The sequence below is a fragment of the Drosophila simulans genome, chromosome 2R (genome assembly GCF_016746395.2).
Source record: "Drosophila simulans strain w501 chromosome 2R, Prin_Dsim_3.1, whole genome shotgun sequence".
In the NCBI taxonomy this organism is placed as follows: domain Eukaryota; kingdom Metazoa; phylum Arthropoda; class Insecta; order Diptera; family Drosophilidae; genus Drosophila; species Drosophila simulans.
Window position 1 is genome coordinate 16,661,928 of NC_052521.2, and position 22,535 is coordinate 16,684,462.

General features: G+C 43.5%; 4 protein-coding genes across 33 annotated transcripts in view; 3 read left to right on the top strand and 1 right to left on the bottom strand.

Annotated features, from left to right (window-relative positions):
• LOC6735264 lies at positions 1–3,155 on the top strand. The gene is made up of 4 exons (XM_002082198.4): positions 1–320; positions 377–745; positions 1,055–1,709; positions 1,761–3,155. The coding sequence occupies exons 1-4, from the start codon at positions 220–222 to the stop codon at positions 2,679–2,681; spliced, it is 2,046 nt and encodes a 681-aa protein (XP_002082234.1). The 5' UTR covers positions 1–219; the 3' UTR covers positions 2,682–3,155.
• LOC123327084 lies at positions 2,824–15,645 on the bottom strand. Of its 3 annotated transcripts, none has more exons than XM_044922475.1 (2): positions 9,588–9,863; positions 2,824–3,385 (listed from the first exon to the last, which is right to left on the bottom strand). In XM_044922475.1, exons 1-2 carry the CDS (start codon positions 9,861–9,863, stop codon positions 3,266–3,268), a joined length of 396 nt encoding a protein of 131 aa, XP_044778410.1. In that variant the 3' UTR covers positions 2,824–3,265. The 3 variants fall into 3 exon arrangements, 1 of the variants encoding a protein (XP_044778410.1); XR_006541542.1 differs by lacking the exon at positions 9,588–9,863 and adding an exon at positions 14,640–15,645; XR_006541543.1 differs by lacking the exon at positions 9,588–9,863 and adding an exon at positions 3,463–3,589.
• The window catches only part of LOC27206181 (MAP/microtubule affinity-regulating kinase 3), a 27,215-nt gene continuing 8,289 nt past the window's right edge, over positions 3,610–22,535 (top strand). For 6 of the 28 annotated variants that reach the window (XM_039291717.2, XM_044922458.1, XM_044922460.1 and 3 more), the window contains exons 1-12: positions 3,617–3,740; positions 16,137–17,651; positions 17,906–18,121; positions 18,182–18,402; positions 18,520–18,801; positions 18,863–19,056; positions 20,129–20,241; positions 20,306–20,489; positions 20,772–20,886; positions 20,945–21,072; positions 21,137–21,299; positions 21,826–21,939. In XM_039291717.2, the coding sequence (XP_039147651.1) occupies positions 16,317–17,651; positions 17,906–18,121; positions 18,182–18,402; positions 18,520–18,801; positions 18,863–19,056; positions 20,129–20,241; positions 20,306–20,489; positions 20,772–20,886; positions 20,945–21,072; positions 21,137–21,299; positions 21,826–21,939 (3,065 nt within the window). In that variant the 5' untranslated portion in view covers positions 3,617–3,740; positions 16,137–16,316. Of the gene's footprint in view, positions 3,741–7,372; positions 8,051–9,783; positions 9,941–11,639; positions 13,025–13,511; positions 13,965–15,235; positions 15,252–16,136; positions 17,652–17,905; positions 18,122–18,181; positions 18,403–18,519; positions 18,802–18,862; positions 19,057–19,350; positions 20,242–20,305; positions 20,490–20,771; positions 20,887–20,944; positions 21,073–21,136; positions 21,300–21,825; positions 21,940–22,535 lie in introns of those variants that run through there. The other 22 variants (XM_044922455.1, XM_044922459.1, XM_044922461.1 and 19 more) reach the window with 16 other exon arrangements.
• On the top strand, positions 5,016–7,365 carry LOC6735265 (meiotic recombination protein W68). The gene is made up of 3 exons (XM_002082199.4): positions 5,016–5,920; positions 5,979–6,616; positions 7,235–7,365. The coding sequence occupies exons 1-2, from the start codon at positions 5,554–5,556 to the stop codon at positions 6,605–6,607; spliced, it is 996 nt and encodes a 331-aa protein (XP_002082235.1). The 5' UTR covers positions 5,016–5,553; the 3' UTR covers positions 6,608–6,616; positions 7,235–7,365.

Genomic DNA, 22,535 nt, shown 5'->3' on the forward strand with positions numbered 1-22,535 from the left:
TATCGCATCGCCTAACGACTGTCATCGCTAGATGTTCCGCTGTATTATTTTGTGGTTATTTTCTGCGCGCGCTAATGCCGACTTGCTGCCGGCGTTGCGTTTCGTTTGGAAAAAGTGGATCTCTAAGTGGCATCTGTATATTTAAGTGACTCCATGACCCACAGAGGCACCAGCCTGACTGCATAGATAAGCGTGCGAGATTAGCGAAATACTAAAGCGATGCTAACCCTACTAATTCGCCTGGCGGCGACGGCCATACCTGTTTGTGCCATTCTCTTTGTGGCCGGCACGTTTATGTTCAAGGTTTATATTAGCATACGGTAAGTGATGCATTGAGTTCTAATAGTCCAGAATTACTAACCTGCGACGTCTACAGATCCCGCTACGACGCCCGCGTCAACTGCTGGTTCTGCAATGGCAACGTACGAGTTCCGTACCAGGATCGCAACAGTTGGACCTGCCCGTCGTGCGAGCAGTACAATGGATTCACCAAGGACGGCGATTACAACCGGGATATTACGTCGCAGCGGGACTGCAGTCTCGGCTCCCAGAAGAACAGCTCCAAAGGCAGCTCCAGCATCTGTGCCAACTCATATTACTCTGATGTCCTGACTGCTCAGCCTCCTGCACCCAAAAACGGCCTGTGCGACCAGTGCAACGAGGCGCAGCGCCTGAAGGTCGAGAAGCTCTCCCAATTCGAGCCCAAGAACGAATCCCGATTCGATCAGGAACTCAAGGTTTACAGGTGAGCTAATTAAATTGGCAAGGTTTAACAATCATAACAATAAGCATTATATATACCATGTTATGGATGTGTTTTATAAATGTTACAAATAAGTCAAGCAAATAAGATATACCACAAACATACCAAATGTATGTCTAAATATGATCTAAATACCCGTATCTACATTGGTATGCAAATCAAAGACATGCTAACTAGATTAGATAGTTTCTATGAGTAAGCCGATTTATATTGTACATCTATTTATAGAGAACCTATAATATAAAAGCTGTGGCTCAAGTTATTAAATAATAACAATTATATTTTCCGTAGAGAACAACTGGAGAAGCAGTTTCGCCTGTGCAGCAGCTGCGAACGACATGTGAATAAAGTCCTGCACGAGAAGAAGAAAATGGTGTTGAGCTCCAAGTTCTTGAACTATATCATCAAGGGAGCATCGCTGCTCAAGCAGCCGCACTTCAACCGATTGGCCACTGCCCAACGGCAGTTAAAGCTGCAGCGATACCGCACTCTGATGACCATCCTGACTGTAGTGAACATTTTGTGCCTGCTCTGCCGGCTGCCGAATGCAACTTCCATTCAGTTTACGACTTACCTTGGAAAATTCATGGGGCTAGCCTTGTTCTATGCCTACTCCCATGTGCTGGCCTTAATTCGAGTGGTGACTTCGGGCGTGGGCATTTTCCTGGAACAGCGCGAACTGACAAGCAAACTTTTATTGTACGGCCGTACCTTTGGCAAACTCTTGCTGTATTCGCTGGGCTTAAGCCAACAGCAGGTGCAGCAAGCAACCTTCGCATCCTGCTTTATTGGGATCTACCCATATGCCATGCTGGCCCTGTGTTTCCTGCACACGATTTACGACGGATTGAAATTTACACGATTCACCATTGCTCTATTGCTATGGAGTGGGTATGCTATGGGTATCGAATTCCTGGATCCTTACATCAGTGGAATATCTTTTATAGTAAGTTAATTTGCTTATATTTGAACCTTATTTAACAAATTTTCTCAACAGCTGATGGGAAGTTTTGTAACCCTTGTTCTGTTGGCCACCAACAGGACCAATCTGTTGAGTCAAGTGAATCAGGACGAGTCTGCCTGCGAGAGCTTCCATCGCCTCTGTGCGGACGAATGCGATGATGAAACGCTGAGCATTCTCAGTCAGCACTTAAGTGGATACAGTGATATCAGCAATGGCAATTTGTCCATGCGAACCGCCTCTGTGTGTCACTCACCCGCCCCCACGATTTCCCAGCGAACAATTCGGACGCCTGCTTCTCTGCTGTCCCTGGACTCGTTGCATCTGTCGAAGCAACGGATGGAACAGCAGGCTTGGTCTTCGAACTATGGTGATGCCTCTACAGTGGTTGCACCGCGAGTCCAGCCGGCGATGATGTTTCAACAGAAACACATGAGAAACCCATTGGAGTCGCAATGGCATCGCCATGGACAAAGTAACCTGGCACAAGGCCAAACATTCACTAGATCCTCGCAAAATCTTTTGATGCCATCGCGTTTGCCGTCCATAAACAGGAATGTCGGCGGAGCTGATATAAGCGCCTGGGTGGCGGCCAATCAAAGTTTCAACCAAGATCTAAGCACTTCCAATCTAATGAGACATTACGAAGATAAACAGCAGAATCAACTTTCCCGCACTTCGTCACAATCTTCTGGGTTTGAGTCGCAGCCACGTCCAGAAGCCCAATACGGAACAGCTGCTCCAACTGTAAGGGACTACGGCTGGTCCGAAGCCCGTGAGAGTCAGAGAAATCTCGCAGTTTTTCCGCCAATGCCATCGCCTACGCCCACAATAACGCCTAGTGAATATCAATACTCGAGGACCACTCTTCCGCAGCAACAGCCAACTATGCAGCCGGGAGATTTACTTAGGAAGTGGATCGAGAGCAACTCAAAACCCTCACAGCCAATACACTAATGTGATGAGAGCATCATAAATATCTAGAACAACTCAGAAAAAATTCTGGAAGAGATCAGTTGGGAAATTATACAAATTTGACTTAACTTAATTATCAAATAATTTATTTTTGACTTTCAGTTTTTAAGGTTCTTTATTCTACTAAAGGTTAGTCCTCCCTTTACTTATATACGACTGGATAAATAGTGTTTAGCTAAACATTCTCTAATCTGTGTAGCTCTAAGTTTCGTGGTTTTCAATATAGAACTTTTCAGGGAATTGAAAGTCAGGGAGTAAGATTAGAAGGTAAGACAAATACTACTTGTTTTTAAAGGGAGAATAGAGCTTTGGTAACTTAGTTATTTATTCATTGAAGACAATCATTCAAAGTTTGTTTTTATCGTTAACTAAACTTTTGTGACTCACATAAACTAGATAAATTGTTTATTATACAAATACATATTTTTTGAAATAAAAGCAAAACAAAAAAATGGTTTATATTTTGTTAAGTTAAATGCAGTCGTAAGAAAATATTCATAATTCAAGTTAACTTCAGTAATAATAATTCTTTTTGGTTGTTTTTCTCTCATAAAAAATGTGTTCTCTTAGATTTTGGAACACGCTCTCTTAGGAGAGTGCTGCCAGATGGTTAACGGCGCGGTGTAGAAATCAAAGTGGCCGTTTCCGAAGTCAGCATGGCAGCTCAAAAATACAGTCATTGGCCCCTGAAAGTATGTTTAGTCAATATTGAAAAAATATATTAGCATATGAATTTAAATGATCTCAATAAACAATCACGTACATGGGGTTGTGTAGCCCTAACCAGTCTCGAAACTTTAATTTAACTGATTATTTAAAATTGCAAATTAATAAATCAGTCTGTGGGCGCGGTTGTTTAGATGACAGCTCGCTGTATTTTTAGTATATAAGTTACAGGGGAAAATGTTTAGTATTTTCGAAGACCGTCTAGCTGGCAACACTGCTACAATATGGCTGCCGTATCGTAATGTGAATTTTTTTGAGAGACCGAGACGTACATACTTTTGTTGCTGCCAAAGTGGATGTGGACGGAGGAAAATAGTAATATTTAACTGCGTTGCGTGAGCGGGACAATCGTCGTTTGCCAATTGCGGCCACCGCTTATGTCGGCTAATCGGCTATCAATAATATTAGTAATCGTATCAATATCAAGTTACCCATTACCCATCGCGGATACACATTAGTTTTGCGAAGGGCAGAGCAGCGCAGAGCATATAGCGAATATTTCCATTTGTTGCCAACAAGACTGTCGTTGTTGTTGTTATTATTGTGGCTTTTCAGTGACAGGGGAGAGCAGTGGGGGTGCGTTCGTAATCTTTGTGAAAAATCGGTGACCGTTCTTCTTAAAAAAAAAGCGAACGAAAAAACCATCGCGATAAGAAAATATAAGAAAGAAAAATCTGATTGAAAACCAAAGAGCTGCTGCTACTGCTGCTGTGCGAGTGAGAGCGGTCGAGAGGTAGCTAGTGAGCGAGTGAGAAAGCTATGTATTGCATTTGCATTTCGTTGTGTGTGTCGTCGTTTTCGTTCGGTAAAAGTCGGTAAAAAGCAGAGCCTTTCCAAACCTAACCACTTTCGGGTAAACGGAATCGGAAAAGGAACTGGGAAAATCGAAAGAAATTAAATAATAATATGCGTTACATCGATGGCAACACCAACAACAACAGCAGCGACCAGCAGCTAGCGACTCCTCTCTGAGCGAGAGAGCTAATAGCTTTTCAGCTTTAGCTTTTCTTGGGCCGATCGGAAATTGTATTTGATTGGTAAGTACAAGAAGTGGCAGCACCATAACCAGCAAATCAATACTTGGGCTGCCATTCCGTTTCGTTCCGTTCGTTAGTTTTCCTAGCCCATTCGTTGGCGCTCTCTCTTTTCCCCCACTCTCTCTTTCTCTTCCCCGAAAGAGAGCGAAAACCCCCCGCCCGCCCACACTCGGTGTATGTGTGCTTTGTAACAACGAGTACACTTTTCTGCACATACGAAAAAGAAGGAAAAAAGAATAATAAAATAAGAAGAAAAATGAAAGACCGAATAAAGAAATTCACATAAACTTATGGCACTCTCCATCTCCCTCGCGCTCTCTTCATTTGCCACTAGTGTGCGTGCTTAAATTTTTAAAAAACAGTTGTTTTCACCGAAAGGGAATTTTCATTTCGATGGTATATTTTTAGCCAGCAAGCTCCTTTCGGAAATTATTTATAACCCCCCTCGAAATGTTTCCACGCACCGATTTACGCGATAAACTTTTACAAAAGCAGATATAAGTATGTGCAAAGCCCACTTTATTTTCGTATGGTATGTAAGTCCACGAATTGCTTACGTATTTATGAAATATTACTGTGCGTAGGTCGGTGGGCGTGTTTCAACGTTTTAGCCCACAGTTTTCACTCATTTTCCTGCGGGGTTTCCGCTTGTGACAAAGGCATTCAAAGAACCAACAAGAAAACCCCGGGGGCGTGGCACTCCCTATTCAATTAAATTAGACCAAAAAAGTGCTTACACTTCGAATTCTAAAGAATGTTTCAAATCATTAAACTGATTCACGTAAACAGTAGAATTCATTCGAATTCAGAGCTAAAGGAAATTGGGAGCAAGGATACATAAAGTTGGGGGAATTCAAAAATGAAATTGTTTAAAATTTAAGCGTTAGTAACCAAGTTCATGGTAAAATGTATGTATGTCGCTTAATGAAGTCTAAAGCTATTATTCACAAGTAAAATTATATTTATTAATAATTTCTCTTAATTTGGATATTAAAAAACCTCATTTTGTAGATTGCAAGAGTACGAAATCAAGAAGACGTACATATTTGTTGTTAAGAATCCGTTCGTAATATAAGTAAATTGCTAGAACAATGGGTGAATTTGCGGAGAATATAGAAAGAATTGCCCTCGAGTTGCTGAGCAACTTGGTTCATGGCAATGCCACTCTTAGTGTTCCCCGAAATTCATCCGGCAACGTGATCTCGGAATATCGACGAGTCAGCTATAATAATCGCGGAAGTCGTCACAGCTTTTGCGTGCTGATTTACATGCTCTCCCGGGTGCACCGATTGCAAGTCCGCGGAGGAAGTTTCACCGTTCGTGGACTATACTATGACAATCCTCTGCTAGTCCGGTCGCAGTCCAGGATTGCCGAAGCCAGGCTAGATGTCTGTCGTATGCTGAGCACATCCCCCCTAAGCTTGGGCATACTGGCCGCCTCCAAGGGCCTGGTAGCAGGTGAGTTTATCTGGAAACCCTGATCAAAGGCTCCCTGCTCATCCGGTTACTCTTGCAGGCGACCTAAGGCTGCTGATGACCAACGGAGACGTTCTGGACAGTAGCTTGTATGGTGGACCTCTGACATTGCCCACGGATCCCGCGAAGATAGATCGAATCGAAACGCAGGCGGAATTTGTGCTGATCGTTGAAAAGGAGTCGGTGTTTGAGAGTCTCTTATCCAGAAATGTATTTGGTACTTTTAAACGACGCTTCATCCTGATAACTGGAAAAGGATACCCCGATTGCTGTACCCGGAGGATTGTCCATCGGCTCACCGAGGAGAACCAACTGGAGGCCTACATTCTCGTGGACGCCGATCCATTTGGTGTCGAGATAATGCTCGTCTATCGCCATGGCTCACAGTCCATGAGTTTTTCCAGCCAAGGACTAACCACACCTGCGCTGCGTTGGATTGGGCTACACCCCTCGGAGATTCCCGCACTCGGCACTGGAGCGGTTGCCCTGGTTGCCGGCGACAACAAGAAAATCAATGACCTCCTCGCCCGCCACAATTTGGAGCCGGGAGTGCGGCAGGAACTGCGCATGCTGCAGGACGTTCAGTTGAAGGCCGAAATCGAGAGTGTCATCGACTTCCTGACCGACGACTATATACCGAATAAAATCAATCGGAACTTGTTTTTGTAGAGCTCAGTGGTAAACCCCATAAGCCAAATATTATTGCTAACGTACTGAATTGAATTATTATTAGTTTAAAAGATGTTGTAGGTATGCAACTTGTAAAAACCATACCATAAGATTCCTGAAATAGTATGTAAATATTAGTTCGCGTAATCAGTTTTCCATTAATATTTGAATTAATTAACATAGTTATTCTTTGGGATTCCGATTTTGTTGTTTATGTTATAAAATGTAATTTTTAGTTTCAATGCAGATTTAATAATGTCGATATAATATTACGACTAATTAATATTAAAGTACCTTAAGATCCTTGCCTTTCAAAACATAATTTAAATATGTGGATACACTCGTAATGTCTGAGTAATCTGCTTCTAGTGGTTCGTATTGAGTGGTCAACTTGATTTTCTGCATTACTTTGTGTGGACAAAGCTAGTAGACTCGAGCAGACAAAGGAGATTATTTTTTTTATTGTGCCTCTAAAGTGTTATGGCTTGAGGTCGGTAATCGGAGCTGGCAATCGGCTACGTTTTTGATAATGGCAAGTGAATGGCCAGCCATATTATAATTGCCGAAGGATACAAGTGGTCTGCTTTGTTTAGCTCCATACTAATTGCGTGCATTTATTTCTTGCAGATGTGAAGGAGTACCACGGATGATAGAAACCCACTGGGCATTTGTCTACTTTTAAGCACCGAAACCTGAAAGACTCCCGAAAATACTCGAATCTCACGTGCAGAATCTCTAAGAATCCCTATTGGACTGTTTGAAAATATGTCGACAGCAATGCGCACCACACTGCAGTCAGTTCCTGAGGCCCTGCCAGCGGATAGCGTGTCCAATGGCACAGCATCCAATGTTGCAGCACCGGCGGCGCCAGTATCGAGCGCCACAAACGCGGTGCCACCACTGGCCGCCGTCTCCAGCACAACCGCCACCTACGCCACCAACTCGATCAGCACATCCTCGCATTCGGTCAAGGATCAGCAGCAACAGCAGCAGCAGCATGATTCGGCCAATGCAAACATTGTGTCACTGCCACCAACGACAACGCCAGTCGCCAACACCAACACAATGATGCCCATTGTAACGTCCTCGAATTCGGCCACCAGCAATAGCACTGCGGCCACGCCCACGCCTGCCTCGGGGGCGGCAGCGACAGGTGGAGTGGGATCAGTTTCCCAGGGTCCAGCGACCGTTTCGGCGTCAGCGGCCAACACCAATCACTCGCACCAGCACAGCCACCAGCACCACCATCATGTGGCCAACAACATGACCACCGACGGTGCCCGCTTGTCCAGCAACAACTCTGCGGTGGTGGCGAGCTCAGCGATTAACCACCACCATCACCACACCCCCGGCAGCGGAGTGGCGCCCACCGTCAACAAGAATGTGCTTAGCACCCACTCGGCTCATCCCTCCGCGATCAAGCAACGAACCTCGTCCGCCAAGGTGAGTCCTATTTTGGGTTTCCTCAGAGTCCGTACCTATCACCCGTCCCCACGTCCCCCTTAGTCCGTTTATTTGGGGGCCTTGTTCATCAACCCATCTCTTGTTTGCTCCTGCAATGCGTTCTGTGGCTTGGGTCATCAGTTTTCTTCTGGTCCATTTATAAGGTGAAGTGAAGACTCTTAAAGTTAAAGTCAGCTTGTAGAATACGAAATACCATACTGCTGGATTTAACTGATTCGAATCTAAGCTTCGCCTTACAGAAGTCTTTCGTCTGTGTCAAATGTGTCGTACGCAAAGTAATTCTGTGTTTTGTCAGGTGGGGGAAATTTATATATAAATACATTTTAAAAACGTATTTTAAAAATCATATCATATATCAGAATTATAAATCTGTCTGTGTAAGGGACACGTTTTGTTTTATGAATTTTATCTAGAATAACTGGTGTCTCATATTATGAGTAATCGAAACCTCATTGTTTTTCTTACATATATCATCATCAATGTGAACACAGTTAAATTAAATCTATATCGTTGTGTACCATGCTACAGTATTAAATCCACAAGTTCAGTAAATTGGGTTGGTATCTAAGAATATTCTATATCTGGGACCTGTTTAATGAGTTTGACATATAGGAATATAACTGTCACTTTATTTACCTTTTTACGAAAATGTTGGGTGGTACTTGCTAATTGGTAGCACCAATAGTTTACATACATACTGTGGACTTTGCTTTATTCGAAAAACTAAAAGTCTGAGTCAATACAGCTGACGACGTCCATTCAGAAGTGCAATTATAGTATTTAAACAATTCTCGATAATCACATCACGTCGGTCGCTCTATCTCCTCTCTGTTTCTCAGCCTTTATCTTTGTTGTCCAAGCCAAAACCGTGGGATTCGTACTCCTCTCCGCACAATCATATAACTGTTTTGATTTTAAATAATTTTCTGCCTTAGTTTGTGTGTTTGTATCCGACATGCATACACTTGAATAGTTTACGTGGTGTAGGTAAATAAGCTTAACTACTTGCCTTTGTGAACGTTAGGTGTGGAATCGTGAGTGACTAACTTTTTCTTTTCTTTGGCTAGTTATATCCTCTTTAATTCTTTCTTCTTAGTGTCATGAAGATCAAGATGATCATAACTTATCCACAGTTTTACAAAAGTTTTTGGGGTTCTTTCTTGTTTTAACTTAATTTATATTGTTCTTAAAAAAATTATTTGTTTTTTTTTTTTAATTTTTTAGAAATTTTTTCTAAATCTTTAAAGATTTTTAGCTACATGCTGGAATCTCTGCTTATCTATCTTGGAATTTCTAATGGAAGTCTTTTCAAATTATGCTGAGTTGATGTTTATGTGGGCTTTAAGCTTGGCTCCCAGACAGGTTCCCAAACTGGGGATCCCTTTGCCAAAGCTCTTCCGAGTTCTCTCTCCTTCTCTTTTAAGTTTTTCAATGTTTGGCGAGAAATATGTGTGGTTTCTACCAGTTTTTTCTGAGTAAGTGTGCGTGTGATGGGGTATGAATCACCTGCACTTACCTGCAGATTGCATACGATTTTAATAGGGTGTGTCGTTGTTGTCTTGGAGTAGCTACAGCAACAACAACAACAACGACCTTCCCAGACGCAGAACTTTGGCAAAAATGCCAAGCTCGCTCGCTCGCTCGCCACATCCACAGAATTACAATCCACATCGGCGGCAGCCACAATGGCAAAAGTAGCCAGCATACAGCAGCGATGGTCGAAAGCTTGTTTTAGTATTAAGTTCCACTTCATTCGTGTGGTCACCGTCGTCGCGCTGTTTTCTGTTGTCATTATCCGCTCTCCGCCGATATCGTTGCTATATCGCCTAGCCTGTATCGTTATCGCCCCGCGATGAGTTGACTCCCCTGGTATTCTTGTTGTTATTTTTGTTACTTTCAATTTATAATTCGCCGTTTGCCATTGTGACCAGTTATTATCGCACAAGCACAAGGGCGTTACGTCAAACAATACAAATCGCAAAAAATAAAGAAAAAAACAACAGAAGTAAGGCGAAGAGATTGCAAAAAAGCTGAAGCGCAGTTCTCATCGTTGTGATCCTAATCCGAATCCAAATCGCAGGCGTTACAACATCCGCGATAAAGAACAACGTCACTGGCTAATCCGATCAGCTAAGCTCACTTAGAATGAAATCAAGGGCATGAGTACGCAGCTTAAAATAAACCGAATTGACGTAGGAAAAGTCACAGTCGCTCTCACACTCTAACTGACTAAGTACACACGCACGTGTGTTTATAAATAAATTCGGTTAAATAGTGTTTAATTTATAAATTTCCAGCTTGGACTCGCTGTGTGTGAGTGCGCATATAAATGTGTGTTTGTGTGTGTGCTGCAGTTCCAGTGAAATGTATCCAGCTTTTTTTGAGCCAACCACTTCAACTCGCAGATACATTGAGAAATGAGCCAATTGCGGGTGATAAGTTAATTTAATTATAAAGTACGGTATGACAAGAAATACAAAAAAAAAATGAAGAAAAACAGTAGTAGTGCAAGCGAAAAGAACGAAAGCGGAATGAAAGGAAAAAAACGAACAAATTCCTACCCAAAACACACACGCGCAAAAGCAACAGTCGCTGTGCGCTAGTGTGCGTGTAAGTAACGCTTAAACGAGGTAACTAGCAGAAGAATAGCAACAACAACTGGACAGAGGGAAAGAGAGACACGGGGAAGCGTAGAGAGCGAGAGGGAATCACAGAAATAGCCACAGCAATGTGTGGGGCTTCATCGTTGTCTCTTTAACGCTTATTTTGTTGTTGTTATTTTTTTGCTGGTCTTCTACTATCTGTGTATCTGCGTATCTGTATCGGGCGTGCCAAGGCTTACGATCCACAAACCGCTCAGCGACAGACTCTCAAACACACACTCAGCCATTCAAAAGCAAACCCAGCTGGAACGGTTGTGGAACTTATCGCGAATGTCTTGTGTCCACAAAAAAAAACAGAAACACTCACACGGAGAGAGATGTGTAAAGTGCGATAACTGATAAGAGACATGTGTTGTTATCTAAAACCACCCACCCCCCAGCCCCTCTTACGCGTCATGTAAGCAACAAGTTTACAAATATCCGAGAAGAAAGCAAAGATAACATATTCTTCATGCACAGAGATACATATTAGCAACACTCATTAGTCCCAATTTTGAACTCTTCAAATTGGTTATACATACAACCACAACTAGACAGGTTTTACTCATTAAAATGTATCTGTGACATTCAGAAATGAATTTAAAATTGTCATAGAACTATGAATTTGTGAATGACAAGACTAGATACGTTCATATAAGATTCAAAGACTTTTGTGGTACTTTCATATTCAACAAGAAAATTTAGTTGTGCTACTAAAAATTCTCCATAGCTTCTTTAACTGGATAAGCGGCTTGCTAAATAGGCCCATCAGTTCTTATGATATTGTTTTACTCTGTGCATTGCGAATCCAAATTATTTTTGCTCAGTAAGATTGGCACGGTGAATGTGTTTGCAATTTAGTGACCGAGAGACTGTGACTTTTACTGCGATTGCTTCTCCAATGTTCCCTCATTGTGCTCTAATAGAATTTAACAAGATGGTCTTTTCGAAATAAAAGCAACAAAGCTGCGCCTGAATTGTGATTGTTGTGCCACAAAATACACAAAACGAACAAAATTTATTCATACTTTTATGCACACGTATACGCGCGCATCTCTCAATGTTTACACAAGAAATTCGCTGTGATAATTGCCAACGCGAAGAACGAGGGAATATGTGTCTCAGTTTCGTTGCAACTGGGCCAATAATCCGTATACCGTGAACACCGAGTCGCGACGAGAACGAAGAAACACCACCGTAACCCAGCCACGAACCAACCAAGTGAACCGCCCACCGCAAAACCACCAAAGCACCCACCATGGGCCAGACTTCCAGTCACCGGCAGATGCACCACAGTAGCAATAACAACAACAAAGAGGAACCACCACAACCGGCTTCACAGTTTGGAAATCGACGAACCTCTACCCGCAAATCGACTTCGTCTTCGAAACATTACCCCACATTGGTGCAACCATTGCGTAAGGATGAGCTCTCCCTCCTGCGAGATTCACTTCTGCGCAATGGAAGCATCATGCGCAAGAACCCGGAACGTCGTCCGGTAACGATCAGTGAGCTGAAACCAGTTAATCCCGGCCAGGGGACTTCGGGTAGTGTCCTGCCTAACACAGCAGAGGATGCAGCTGGTGCGAGCAGTAGTAGCACCACCCAATTGATGGCCTTTCAACTGCCCGTGGATCGAAGTGCCAAGACTGACGATCTGGCTGCCGAATCCTCGGCATCAGCAGCAGCAGTAGTGGCGCCCAAGGAGGGGCGCAATGAGTTTTATATTGTGGGAGATGGCTATCATCGGACGGATCACTGCTACTACCGCAGTCCCAATGGCGATTTCCACAAACTGCCATCCGACTCCTTTCACAAGATGTCGGAGGGCTGTTTCGTGCGAATGGCCGATGGCGTCTTCCGTCGCCTAGAGGTACCCACCAAGGCTCAAATATCCCGAAGGTCCAGCAGGGCAGAGGAAATAGGCGATGCCACAAGCCAGGGAAATGGCAGTGCCGCCACCAATGTGAAGAGCCAACTGATGAGGTTTCTCAAGCGCTCCAAGAGCCACACGCCCGCCACTATTGCCAAGTTGCAGCGGGAAAAGGAGGAGGCCCGAGCGGAACGAAAGCAGCGGCTATCGAACGCCCTGCGGCAGAAGAATCTAGCGGCAACAAATGCAGCCTCAGCTGCGGCGGCGAACTCATCCTACGCAACCGGTGGTGGGGGTGGCACCGTTAGCAGTCGAAACAATAAGATCGTGGTGACAATGATCGAGAACGGCGGCTTGCCCATTGTGGCCACCAGTAAGGCGGAAAGGCCCAAGGCCAAGGAGTCGGCATCATCCAGTGACAAGGCTCGCAACTCGAGGGTATGTAATATTGGATATAAATTTATCGATATTATCGATGGTTGCTTACATTCGAAATCCTTCGACGGTAACCCGTTAAATTCTTAAGGAGTATTTATATTGGGGGCTTGCGATATTGGCAATTATGTGATTTATAGGCAGGTGTTTAGTCGCGTTAGTAAACTTTCCTAGGAGAGCCTAGGCTCTTGAGCAAAACTACACTTGACCTTGCTACTTCATTTCAAAAGAGTGGGGGGGGGGGGGGGGGGATTATATTAGTTGTGATTTACTCCCTCTTAAGAAAGCCATAAAGTTTGTCGGTCTCTCACACTTCCCCATTCATTTATGAACATTGCAAATTTATCGTTGTTGTGCTGCCACCTTCATTCAATCTAATCGTAATCGCTGTTTCGTTTTTGTCTGTATCTGTCACGGTTTTGGTTTTTTTTCCACGATCGAATGAATTACGATTTCTATTATTTTGATTACGGATTTTGTTTAATTTCAGATTTTTGTTACCCCACATTGAATTCCTATAATCCATATGGAAACTAATATATATTTTCAGTCTAATCAAAAAAGTGCTACATAAAAACCCAATGCAAATACGTTTAAAGATTAGGGGATAATAGGGATTACGGGTTCTCTGTTTGAAAACAGCTATATGTATAAAGACGGTTGCATTGCCGGGAGGACAAGTTCATATTAGTTGACCTCATTAGATTTTCCTGTTAGTTAACATGCGAAAAATGAAATTCTATCTTTAATGATTTTGTTTGGGACCTGAAAGGCTTGACTGAAATCTCGCTGTCTTGTTTTAATGTAGATTAAGCTGCAAGTTATTCAATTAGCTTAATTAATACGGACACTTTATACCGGCTCGACTACTAAATACCTCGTATAAATAAATTAAAACCCAACTTGGCGAGTTACAAATTAACAGAATGATAAAATTTCATATGAGACACTTTTTGACATCTTAAAATGACAGTTTCTCTATTTTCCAGATTATTTATTTTTGAGTATACCTAATGTGTTTGGTTTCTGTCGGATCATTTGTGTCTCTAAATATTTTATATAACCAATTTCATTGTATCGGTTAACAAATGACCTACAATTATTTAACGACAAGCTGTTCATAATATTGTTCTTTCGGGATTGCAGTTTTAGTACCAAACTGTGTGTATTTCTCGTTTATTGTGTTGAGAGTGTGGTAGGGGAATAGGGGAAGTTGATTAGTGAAATCTTCGCGACGAGCGTAGTCTTCCGACTACAATTTGATAGATTAGTGTAGATGTGATAAAGTCATCATGTCCTTTTGGTTTTATGACTTAGAACTCTTACATAATGCATCAAGTAATGAACTAATAATAGAAAACCAAAGTCCAATCAAATGTTACTATAATCGTAGTGAATCAGGGAAGAAGCGCTTTGCGTAACTTGGTGGAACTTGTATATTGCGCACATGCGCAGAACACTAAACTATGGCAGCAAACACGGCTAACAGTTTCTTTCCCAGCGTTACGCTCAGTGGTACTCGCACACTCATACACTCGCACAACTTTCGAGCTCCAAACGGGGCTTCTCTTTGTGGGAGAACAAGTACACAGATGCAGATACGGATAGAGATACTCACTGTGTTGGTGGTGGTACTGCTCCACCAGTGGAGAGAGCTGCCCACTGATCGTGTGCTTGTGCTGGTGTGTTGGTGTATTAAGGCCGACGCCGCTGCCGCTGTCGACGTCGCTGCTCGAAGCGATTCCGTGCTTTTGGAATACTCCGCGCTCTCGCTCTCCGGCACTCCAGTTCCAGTTGCTGAGTGGCCAAGTGGCTCTTTGGCTGCTGAGCCCTGTTTAGCTTTGTTTTTCGGTGTCTTCTGCGTTTTGCTGTGTTTTTTGTTGGTGTATATCGTATAGTTGTAGTCGTAGTCAGTTGACGACGTTTGCGTCAGAGTTACAGAGGAGGAGCTATAATTTAGTACCAATACCCAAACCCCCACGTAAAATGAGTGCGAAAAATTGCGAAAGCCGCGTGCCTCTGCGATAAGATAAGTGTGTGTGGCTAAAGAACTCCTCCGGCCAACGAAACGAACCTTTTAATAATCGGGATTTGCGCGAAATGTGATTTTTTATAGTCCATAGACCAAGTGAAAAAAAAGAAAGAAAATATTCACACACTATCAAACGACCAATGTATATAGCCTAACTGTGTTTTTCAGCAGTGAAAAAGTCGGCTCAATTGTCTAAAAGTAGTTCATTTGCTTCAATGTATTGGTGCGACCGTGCATGTGTGTGTCTGTGTGTGTGCATTGGAGCTTTTCGCTTTGCTCACTGAAGCAGCGACGAATAAAAATGGAATATAACCAGCCAGCAACTAACGACTCGTTCGGACGAATTGTTCAGATACTTGTAGATCTCCACATCGTAACTATTTAGACAGTAATTAAAAGCAACAAAGGAAAATAGCGAAAAGGCAAATGAATCATAAAACAGAAAAGAGAGCGTGGGAGAGGAGGGTGGGGGTGGGGACAGGAAAAGCGTGACACACACACGAGAGAGAGCGAGGGCATCTCAGCTGAGCTTGTGCAACAGCAGTAGAAATAGGAGAGAGCAAATCAGTGAGAGGCCAAAAACAAACACACGCACAAGAGCTCACCTCCACCACAGGTGTGTAGGTGCCACTTCGCTTTTCTCTCTCGCGCACTCTCTTTTGCTATGTATGTATGTATGTATGTATGTGAGTTTAGGTATATTGCCCTCCCTTTCACATCCCCACATCGCCTGCCGTGTGTTTATTTCAGTGTCACCGGGGAGACAGATTAGCTCTTGTCCGCCTGTTGTCGTAAATATCACGCACACACACTCCCTGTCCGCCCATCTGTACATACATATGTACATACGTAGAAATGGAAGTTGCTGGCTGTGTGTTTAATTCATTTTCGAGGTTTTAATGCGCAACAACTGCGACTTGTTGTGTGTTGGTTAGGCGACAAAAAACAAACAAAAGTAACGTTGAGAATTTAGAAAGCCCAATGCAAACGAACGCACACACAAGCACTTACTCCTGTCGGTGTGAGCTGCATTGTACTTCCGAAGACCCAAGCCCAACTTAATAATTTTCCCCAAACTCACAGTGTAAGAACAATAAACACGCCAAGCGCCACTTGAAAAAGAAATAAGAAAAAAGTTAAAGTAGCGATCTCTCCGAGCAACAAGTACTTGTGCACCAACACACTCAAGGGAAGTAGTGCCACGACAAAAAAATTAAAGAGAAAAAACAGACAAACCGAAATCAGCAGCAAAACGGAGGAGCTATGGAGGCCACCACTACCACAACACCTGACTTGAATCGCGGCGATGCCACCAGGAAGAGTGTCCGGCTGTATGCCGCCCGCAAGGGGGCGGCACCTGCACCGCCCAAGCTCAGTGTGGCGCCATCTAGCAACCAGAACAGCAACCACAGCTGCGGCATCAACAGCAGCAGCAACAACAACAATAGCAGCAGTAACTTGCCGGAAACGGAAAAGGAAATGGAACTGCATCAAACACATCTTGCCAACAAGGATCTCGATGGAGCCACCGAAGATGACAGCATAGTGGAGCTTCGACGACGTGATGACCAAGCCACTCCATTGCCCAGGATAGCCGTATCGGCTCTGCCCACCCTGCAGCCGCATCCCACGCCCAAAGAACGCCAAAAGCCGCCTATGCCACGCCTGCTGTCCACCGAAGATGATGCCGGTGTGTCCTTTGCCCTCGGCTCCATCGAGAAGCACATCCATAACGTAGAGGAGAGCTTTAAGCAACAGCAGCAAAACCAACAATCCCAATCATCGATGGACGTGATGAAACTGGAGATCAAGCGCAAGCAGAGCAAGCGCTACGGTGAAACGGAAAACCTTCTGAGACCGGGCATTAGTGACATGTCCTCCGAGAATGATTTTCAGTATTTGGGCGGCAGGCGGGCAGGCGAACTGGATGACAGCAATGAGCTGATGATATCGGAATTCCAGCGCGGCAGCGATGGTCGTAATTCGATCGGAGCCTATTCCAAGAACTCGGCTGCTGCCGCAAACGGAGCAAATGCTGTGAAGGCTAAACTGGCACGTACTGCCTCCGATACGAAGAATAATGATACGGTGCTGGCCATGAGGGCCACTCTTAAGCAGAAGCAGCACTTGCAGGACGAGAAACAGCCAGCGGTATGGCGACCAGCTGGCACTGCACCCACTCCGGCGGCCAGGAGCTCCTCCTCCACCACGTCCACCTCCCGCTCGGTCAGTCGCGGCGGTAGCAGTAGCAGCGTGGTGGATGGAGTGGCTCCATCTAAGCTAACGGCCACCACCATTTCAGCGTCTAAGCGGCGTGAGGAGAATTTGCGACAATTTGAAGCTTTGTTGGCCCAAAAGTCCTCACATAGTCATGGAGCCTCCTCTGGGGCATCTGGTGCCTCAGGAACAGGAAGTAATGCAGCCAGTTCGAAAAGACGTTCGGAGCGTCCAATTGTGGCACCCATTCCGCCGTACAATTCCAGTCGAGCAGAGCATGTGACCAGATCAGCTCACCCGCCTGTAGGACATCATCCCACTAGCCGCGTACCTAGCGTGGTGTCAAACCGCAGTAATGTGTACAGCAACAATGCTGCGCAGGTAAACAGGGATAAAATCAAAATCCATTAGAATCTACCATATTTCAATATCATTTTCATCATTTGGTTCAGAGAAACCGATACCAATGTGGTTTAAAATCTCATTTAATATAACTATTAATCGTTAGCAATGCGTTCTTAAACGGGTCATAAGTAAGGATTGTCACAGAATTGTTGGGTTTTATATCTACTAGTACCGACCCCTGACACTAAGCAAAAAACAAATTTACTTACCCCTCACCATTGTTTTTACAGGGTTCGCCTAACATGCAAATGCGGAGTAGTGCTCCTATGCGATGGCGGGCTACTGAGGAGCATATTGGCAAATACAAACTCATAAAGACGATCGGCAAGGGCAATTTCGCCAAGGTGAAACTAGCGAAACACCTGCCCACTGGCAAGGAGGTGGCCATCAAGATAATTGACAAGACCCAACTCAATCCTGGGTCACTACAGAAACTCTTTAGAGAGGTTTGTACTTCGCTTAAAAGGTTATCTTGACATAATTTACTAATCGTACTCTGCCCACAGGTTAGAATAATGAAGATGCTGGATCACCCCAACATAGTTAAATTGTTCCAAGTAATCGAAACGGAGAAGACGCTCTATCTGATCATGGAGTACGCATCCGGCGGAGAAGTCTTCGACTATCTGGTTCTCCACGGACGCATGAAGGAGAAGGAGGCGCGAGTCAAGTTTCGACAAATCGTCTCAGCCGTGCAATATTGTCATCAAAAAAGAATAATTCACAGGTAAGAGTAATAAATGATAATTAAAATCAGATGATTTATTTAAACAGGCTAGGACAAACCAAAGATCCATTAATATAGTTGGCACCTTATTAACCGAATTTTTTTTATCTATAACAGGGACTTAAAAGCTGAAAACCTTTTGCTGGACAGCGAACTGAACATCAAAATCGCTGACTTTGGCTTTTCGAACGAGTTCACACCCGGCTCAAAGCTGGACACGTTCTGCGGTAGTCCGCCGTACGCGGCACCGGAGCTGTTTCAGGGCAAGAAGTACGACGGACCCGAGGTCGATGTTTGGTCGTTGGGCGTCATCCTGTATACGTTAGTGAGCGGTTCCCTGCCCTTCGACGGCTCCACCTTGAGGGAGTTGCGTGAACGCGTGCTCAGAGGCAAATATAGGTATGTGTGGCAAGATAAATTGAAAGTGAATAGAACTAAACCAAATCGCTTATCCCTACAGAATTCCCTTCTATATGTCGACTGACTGCGAAAACTTGCTCCGCAAATTCTTAGTACTGAATCCCGCAAAGCGTGCTAGTCTGGAAACAATCATGGGCGACAAGTGGATGAACATGGGGTTTGAGGAGGACGAACTCAAGCCCTATATTGAGCCCAAAGCCGATTTAGCCGATCCCAAGCGGATAGGTAAGACGGGTACTGTATACAAAATTTATTACTAATATTATTAACGAATTGTGTGTGGAATGGAGTTTTGCCTGCCAATTGCTCGTTGTGTTTTATTGCTGTTATCAAGCGATCTTTGTTTATGTAATGTAATACTACTAGTTCCTTTGTAAACTCTTTCTTTATAAACTTGTTTTCATTTTGTAGTTGAATGTTGCTTACGGAATTCCTTTTACTTGGGTTCTCCCAGTGTTGTGTTATCCTGATGTTTGTATTTTAAATTCAATTACCTTTATGGTGTTTCGTTTGTAAATTCTCACATAGCTGCGGGGTCACAAACCGGTGCCAAGAATTCGCTCTCGATTCGGCGTAGTGCGTACACCTTGATGTTAATGGTCAACTTTCTGATCGACGAGCGGAAGGGTCCACCTAAAAATGTATGCAATCTGTGTAGTGGAAACGTTAACGCTCGACCCCCAGAGTTCCGCATTAACCCCCAACTCTCTGTTCTCTTTCTCACTTTCTGTCCTCAAAATTCTACATACAAACAGACCGTCAAGGAAGATATCAAACCAGCTCAAGAGAACGGATAATCTTAAAATTAAATCAATCTTGAACAGCCAGCCAAGGGAAAATCGAATTTTTGTTGTATGACTTTGTTATCTTTTATTGGTTTTTCTTTTACTTGTTGCGAGTGTAAATATCTGTTGGTATGTGCACAGATATACGAACAAACAAATAAATGAGGTTCTCTGAGAAAAATTCGAGATTGCATCCGGTTTGGGTCCTGTCACGCCGATGATAATTGTATTATTTAATTTCGCTAGCTGCATGATCTAAATACATACATATATACCTGATTTCTTTTTATCCAATGTTCTTACTGCCAATTGTTCAGTTGAAGGCCAAAAGAACACACAATTCCGGCTATTCGACATCGAACTATATCAGTTCGACATCGGTGATTTCATAGCCAAATATATAATGTAACTGTAATAAATTTGCATGCGCTACCTAATCGTATTAATATCTCCACTGAATGTCTATAAAAACATTCCACTCACAACCAAATTGTCTGTCATTTCCGCATCGCGATGTTTAGAAGCTCTAGTCGCGATGGGCTACAATCGATCGGAGATCGAGGCTTCGCTCTCCCAGGTGCGCTACGACGATGTTTTCGCCACATATTTGCTGCTGGGTCGCAAGAGTACAGACGTAAGTTGGTGGCCTTTACATTCCGACCAACAGAAGTGCTAAAAGAGTATTTTCTTCCACGCAGCCGGAAAGTGACGGATCGCGGTCTGGCTCCTCGCTCTCACTGCGCAACATCTCGGGCAACGATGCGGGCGCCAATGCTGGCAGTGCGAGTGTCCAGAGTCCCACGCACAGAGGAGTCCACAGGAGCATATCGGCGTCCAGCACGAAGCCAAGTCGCCGAGCCTCGTCTGGTGCGGAAACTTTGCGTAAGTCCCATTTTGGGGCTAACGGTTCATCTATATTTAATCAAGAGTAAAAACTTTCTTGGTCGAACATGCAGAGCTAGGAAACCCACATTAGTATAGAGAACTTAGACTAACCTTTCCTTTTAAAATTACTAATCCGTTGTGCGCTAGCTAATCGTCACTCACCTACCATAGTTAGTGAGTATAAGCAGTTTTGTCCAAGAAAATTTTTACCTCGGTTAAACTTAATGCCAATGTGCTGAAGTACCCATTTTAATGCACGATTAAATGTTTTTTTTTTAGGTGTTGGACCGACAAATGCGGCAGCAACAGTTGCGGCGGCCACGGGAGCCGTTGGTGCGGTTAATCCAAGCAATAACTACAATGCTGCAGGATCAGCGGCGGATCGAGCATCAGTGTAAGTAGCTTGACAGATGATGTGATATACATTTTAAGCTTAAAATTGCCCTCGGCAGTGGCAGCAACTTTAAGCGACAGAACACAATCGACTCGGCTACGATTAAGGAGAACACAGCGCGACTGGCCGCTCAGAATCAGAGACCCGCTTCGGCCACCCAAAAGATGCTCACCACGGCAGACACCAGTAAGTGCTAATATGATGATTGATCAAATGAGCAATGAGACTTATATTATTACTGAATTCACAGCACTGAACAGTCCCGCCAAGCCGCGAACGGCAACGAAGTATGATCCGACGAATGGCAATCGCACGGTCAGCGGCACAAGTGGCATCATTCCACGTCGCTCCACCACGCTTTATGAAAAGACTTCGTCGACGGAGAAAACCAACGTTATTCCTGCAGAGACAAAGTACGTGAGAGTTAAGCTAGTTCTGATTATAAGTTCTAGTTTGAGTCTTAAACAGCTGTACGAGTTACTACCCAGTTATTGTTTGCATCATAACATTCCCCACTTGGCAGGCTTATTTAGTTGTTCAGTCAGTCGATAGCGATGGAGCCTGCCACAATTATATATATATATATATTATTTGCCTTTGGTTCGCACGCAAAACGATCTGATCAAATCAGATCGAATCCGGAGGTTAGATGGCATTTAGATACCGCAGCAGCTTATAATCCCATCAATACAAAAACGTAGAGCAGATCTTTGGAAGATCGAACGACATTTAATTGTATATAGTCACGCACAGTTCAGTTCTCTTTAGTTGCCGTGCCTTTGGCACACTCAAAAATTACTTGTTTATCATTTACCCATCGTTTCATTTGGTTATCTTAAAAAAACCGAAACTCTTTCCAAACAAAACCAAAACAAAGTCATATTTACGATTACGATTCTACCACTTTTCGGCCTAAACCTAAAACATGCAAATTACCAGCAGTGGATCGGCAGCTCCCGCTGGAAAAGGTCATACCAAAAGCGCGTCTGTCTCGAGCCCTCGCCCCTCTACAGACGGCTGCGTCTCGGTCTCAAATGACCCGCTCGGAACGAGGTATACACTTGAGTAATTAACAAAAAAACGCAACAACCAAACAAACCAAATTCTCTTAGTTTGATTAACGCATTCTTTGAAATTCAACTGCTTTCGGTTTCTTCTTTATTATTTAAAATATTGGCTGGCATTTTATTTGTTTGGGAGAATTATTGTGCATTTTGACAATCATTTCGCCGTTTCATCTTCATGAATCATCGACTCGGAATCATTCACAAAGAACTTTGTATACCCGTCACCGAAAAACAAAAACAACTAGACAGCAAGCACTTTTAAATCTATACATGACCATTGTTCCGTCTGAATTCCAATCTGCCTTTGATGTTTTGCAAAAGAATTGCAATTTATTACTATTAAAGAACTAGATACTAGATGGTTTAGCTAATATGTCCTTAATTTGAACTGGCTTATAAAAGTAAATTAGATTTGTAACAGCCCCATAATAACAATTGCTTAAATACTCAAAGGTTACAAAAAGTGTTCAACTTTCTAGAGGTATTTGTTCTGTGCGTGATACATATGTTAAAAAAACTTGGCTGTTGGTAACCATTACAAATTAATGATTATGACCCAGGCCTAGATTTTTAAAAGCTTTG

Excerpts from the sequence above, each read along its gene's own strand:
- LOC6735265 (XM_002082199.4), top strand. The coding sequence starts at position 5,554 with ATGGGTGAATTTGCGGAGAATATAGAAAGAATTGCCCTCGAGTTGCTG. Across the intron at positions 5,921-5,978 it reads CTCCAAGGGCCTGGTAGCAG|GCGACCTAAGGCTGCTGATG; the intron begins GTGAGTTTATCT and ends TTACTCTTGCAG.
- LOC6735264 (XM_002082198.4), top strand. The coding sequence starts at position 220 with ATGCTAACCCTACTAATTCGCCTGGCGGCGACGGCCATACCTGTTTGT. Across the intron at positions 321-376 it reads AAGGTTTATATTAGCATACG|ATCCCGCTACGACGCCCGCG; the intron begins GTAAGTGATGCA and ends CGACGTCTACAG. Across the intron at positions 746-1,054 it reads CAGGAACTCAAGGTTTACAG|AGAACAACTGGAGAAGCAGT; the intron begins GTGAGCTAATTA and ends TATTTTCCGTAG.
- LOC123327084 (XM_044922475.1), bottom strand. The coding sequence starts at position 9,863 with ATGACAACAGAAAACAGCGCGACGACGGTGACCACACGAATGAAGTGG. Across the intron at positions 3,386-9,587 it reads AAATCGTATGCAATCTGCAG|GGGCCAATGACTGTATTTTT; the intron begins GTAAGTGCAGGT and ends ACATACTTTCAG.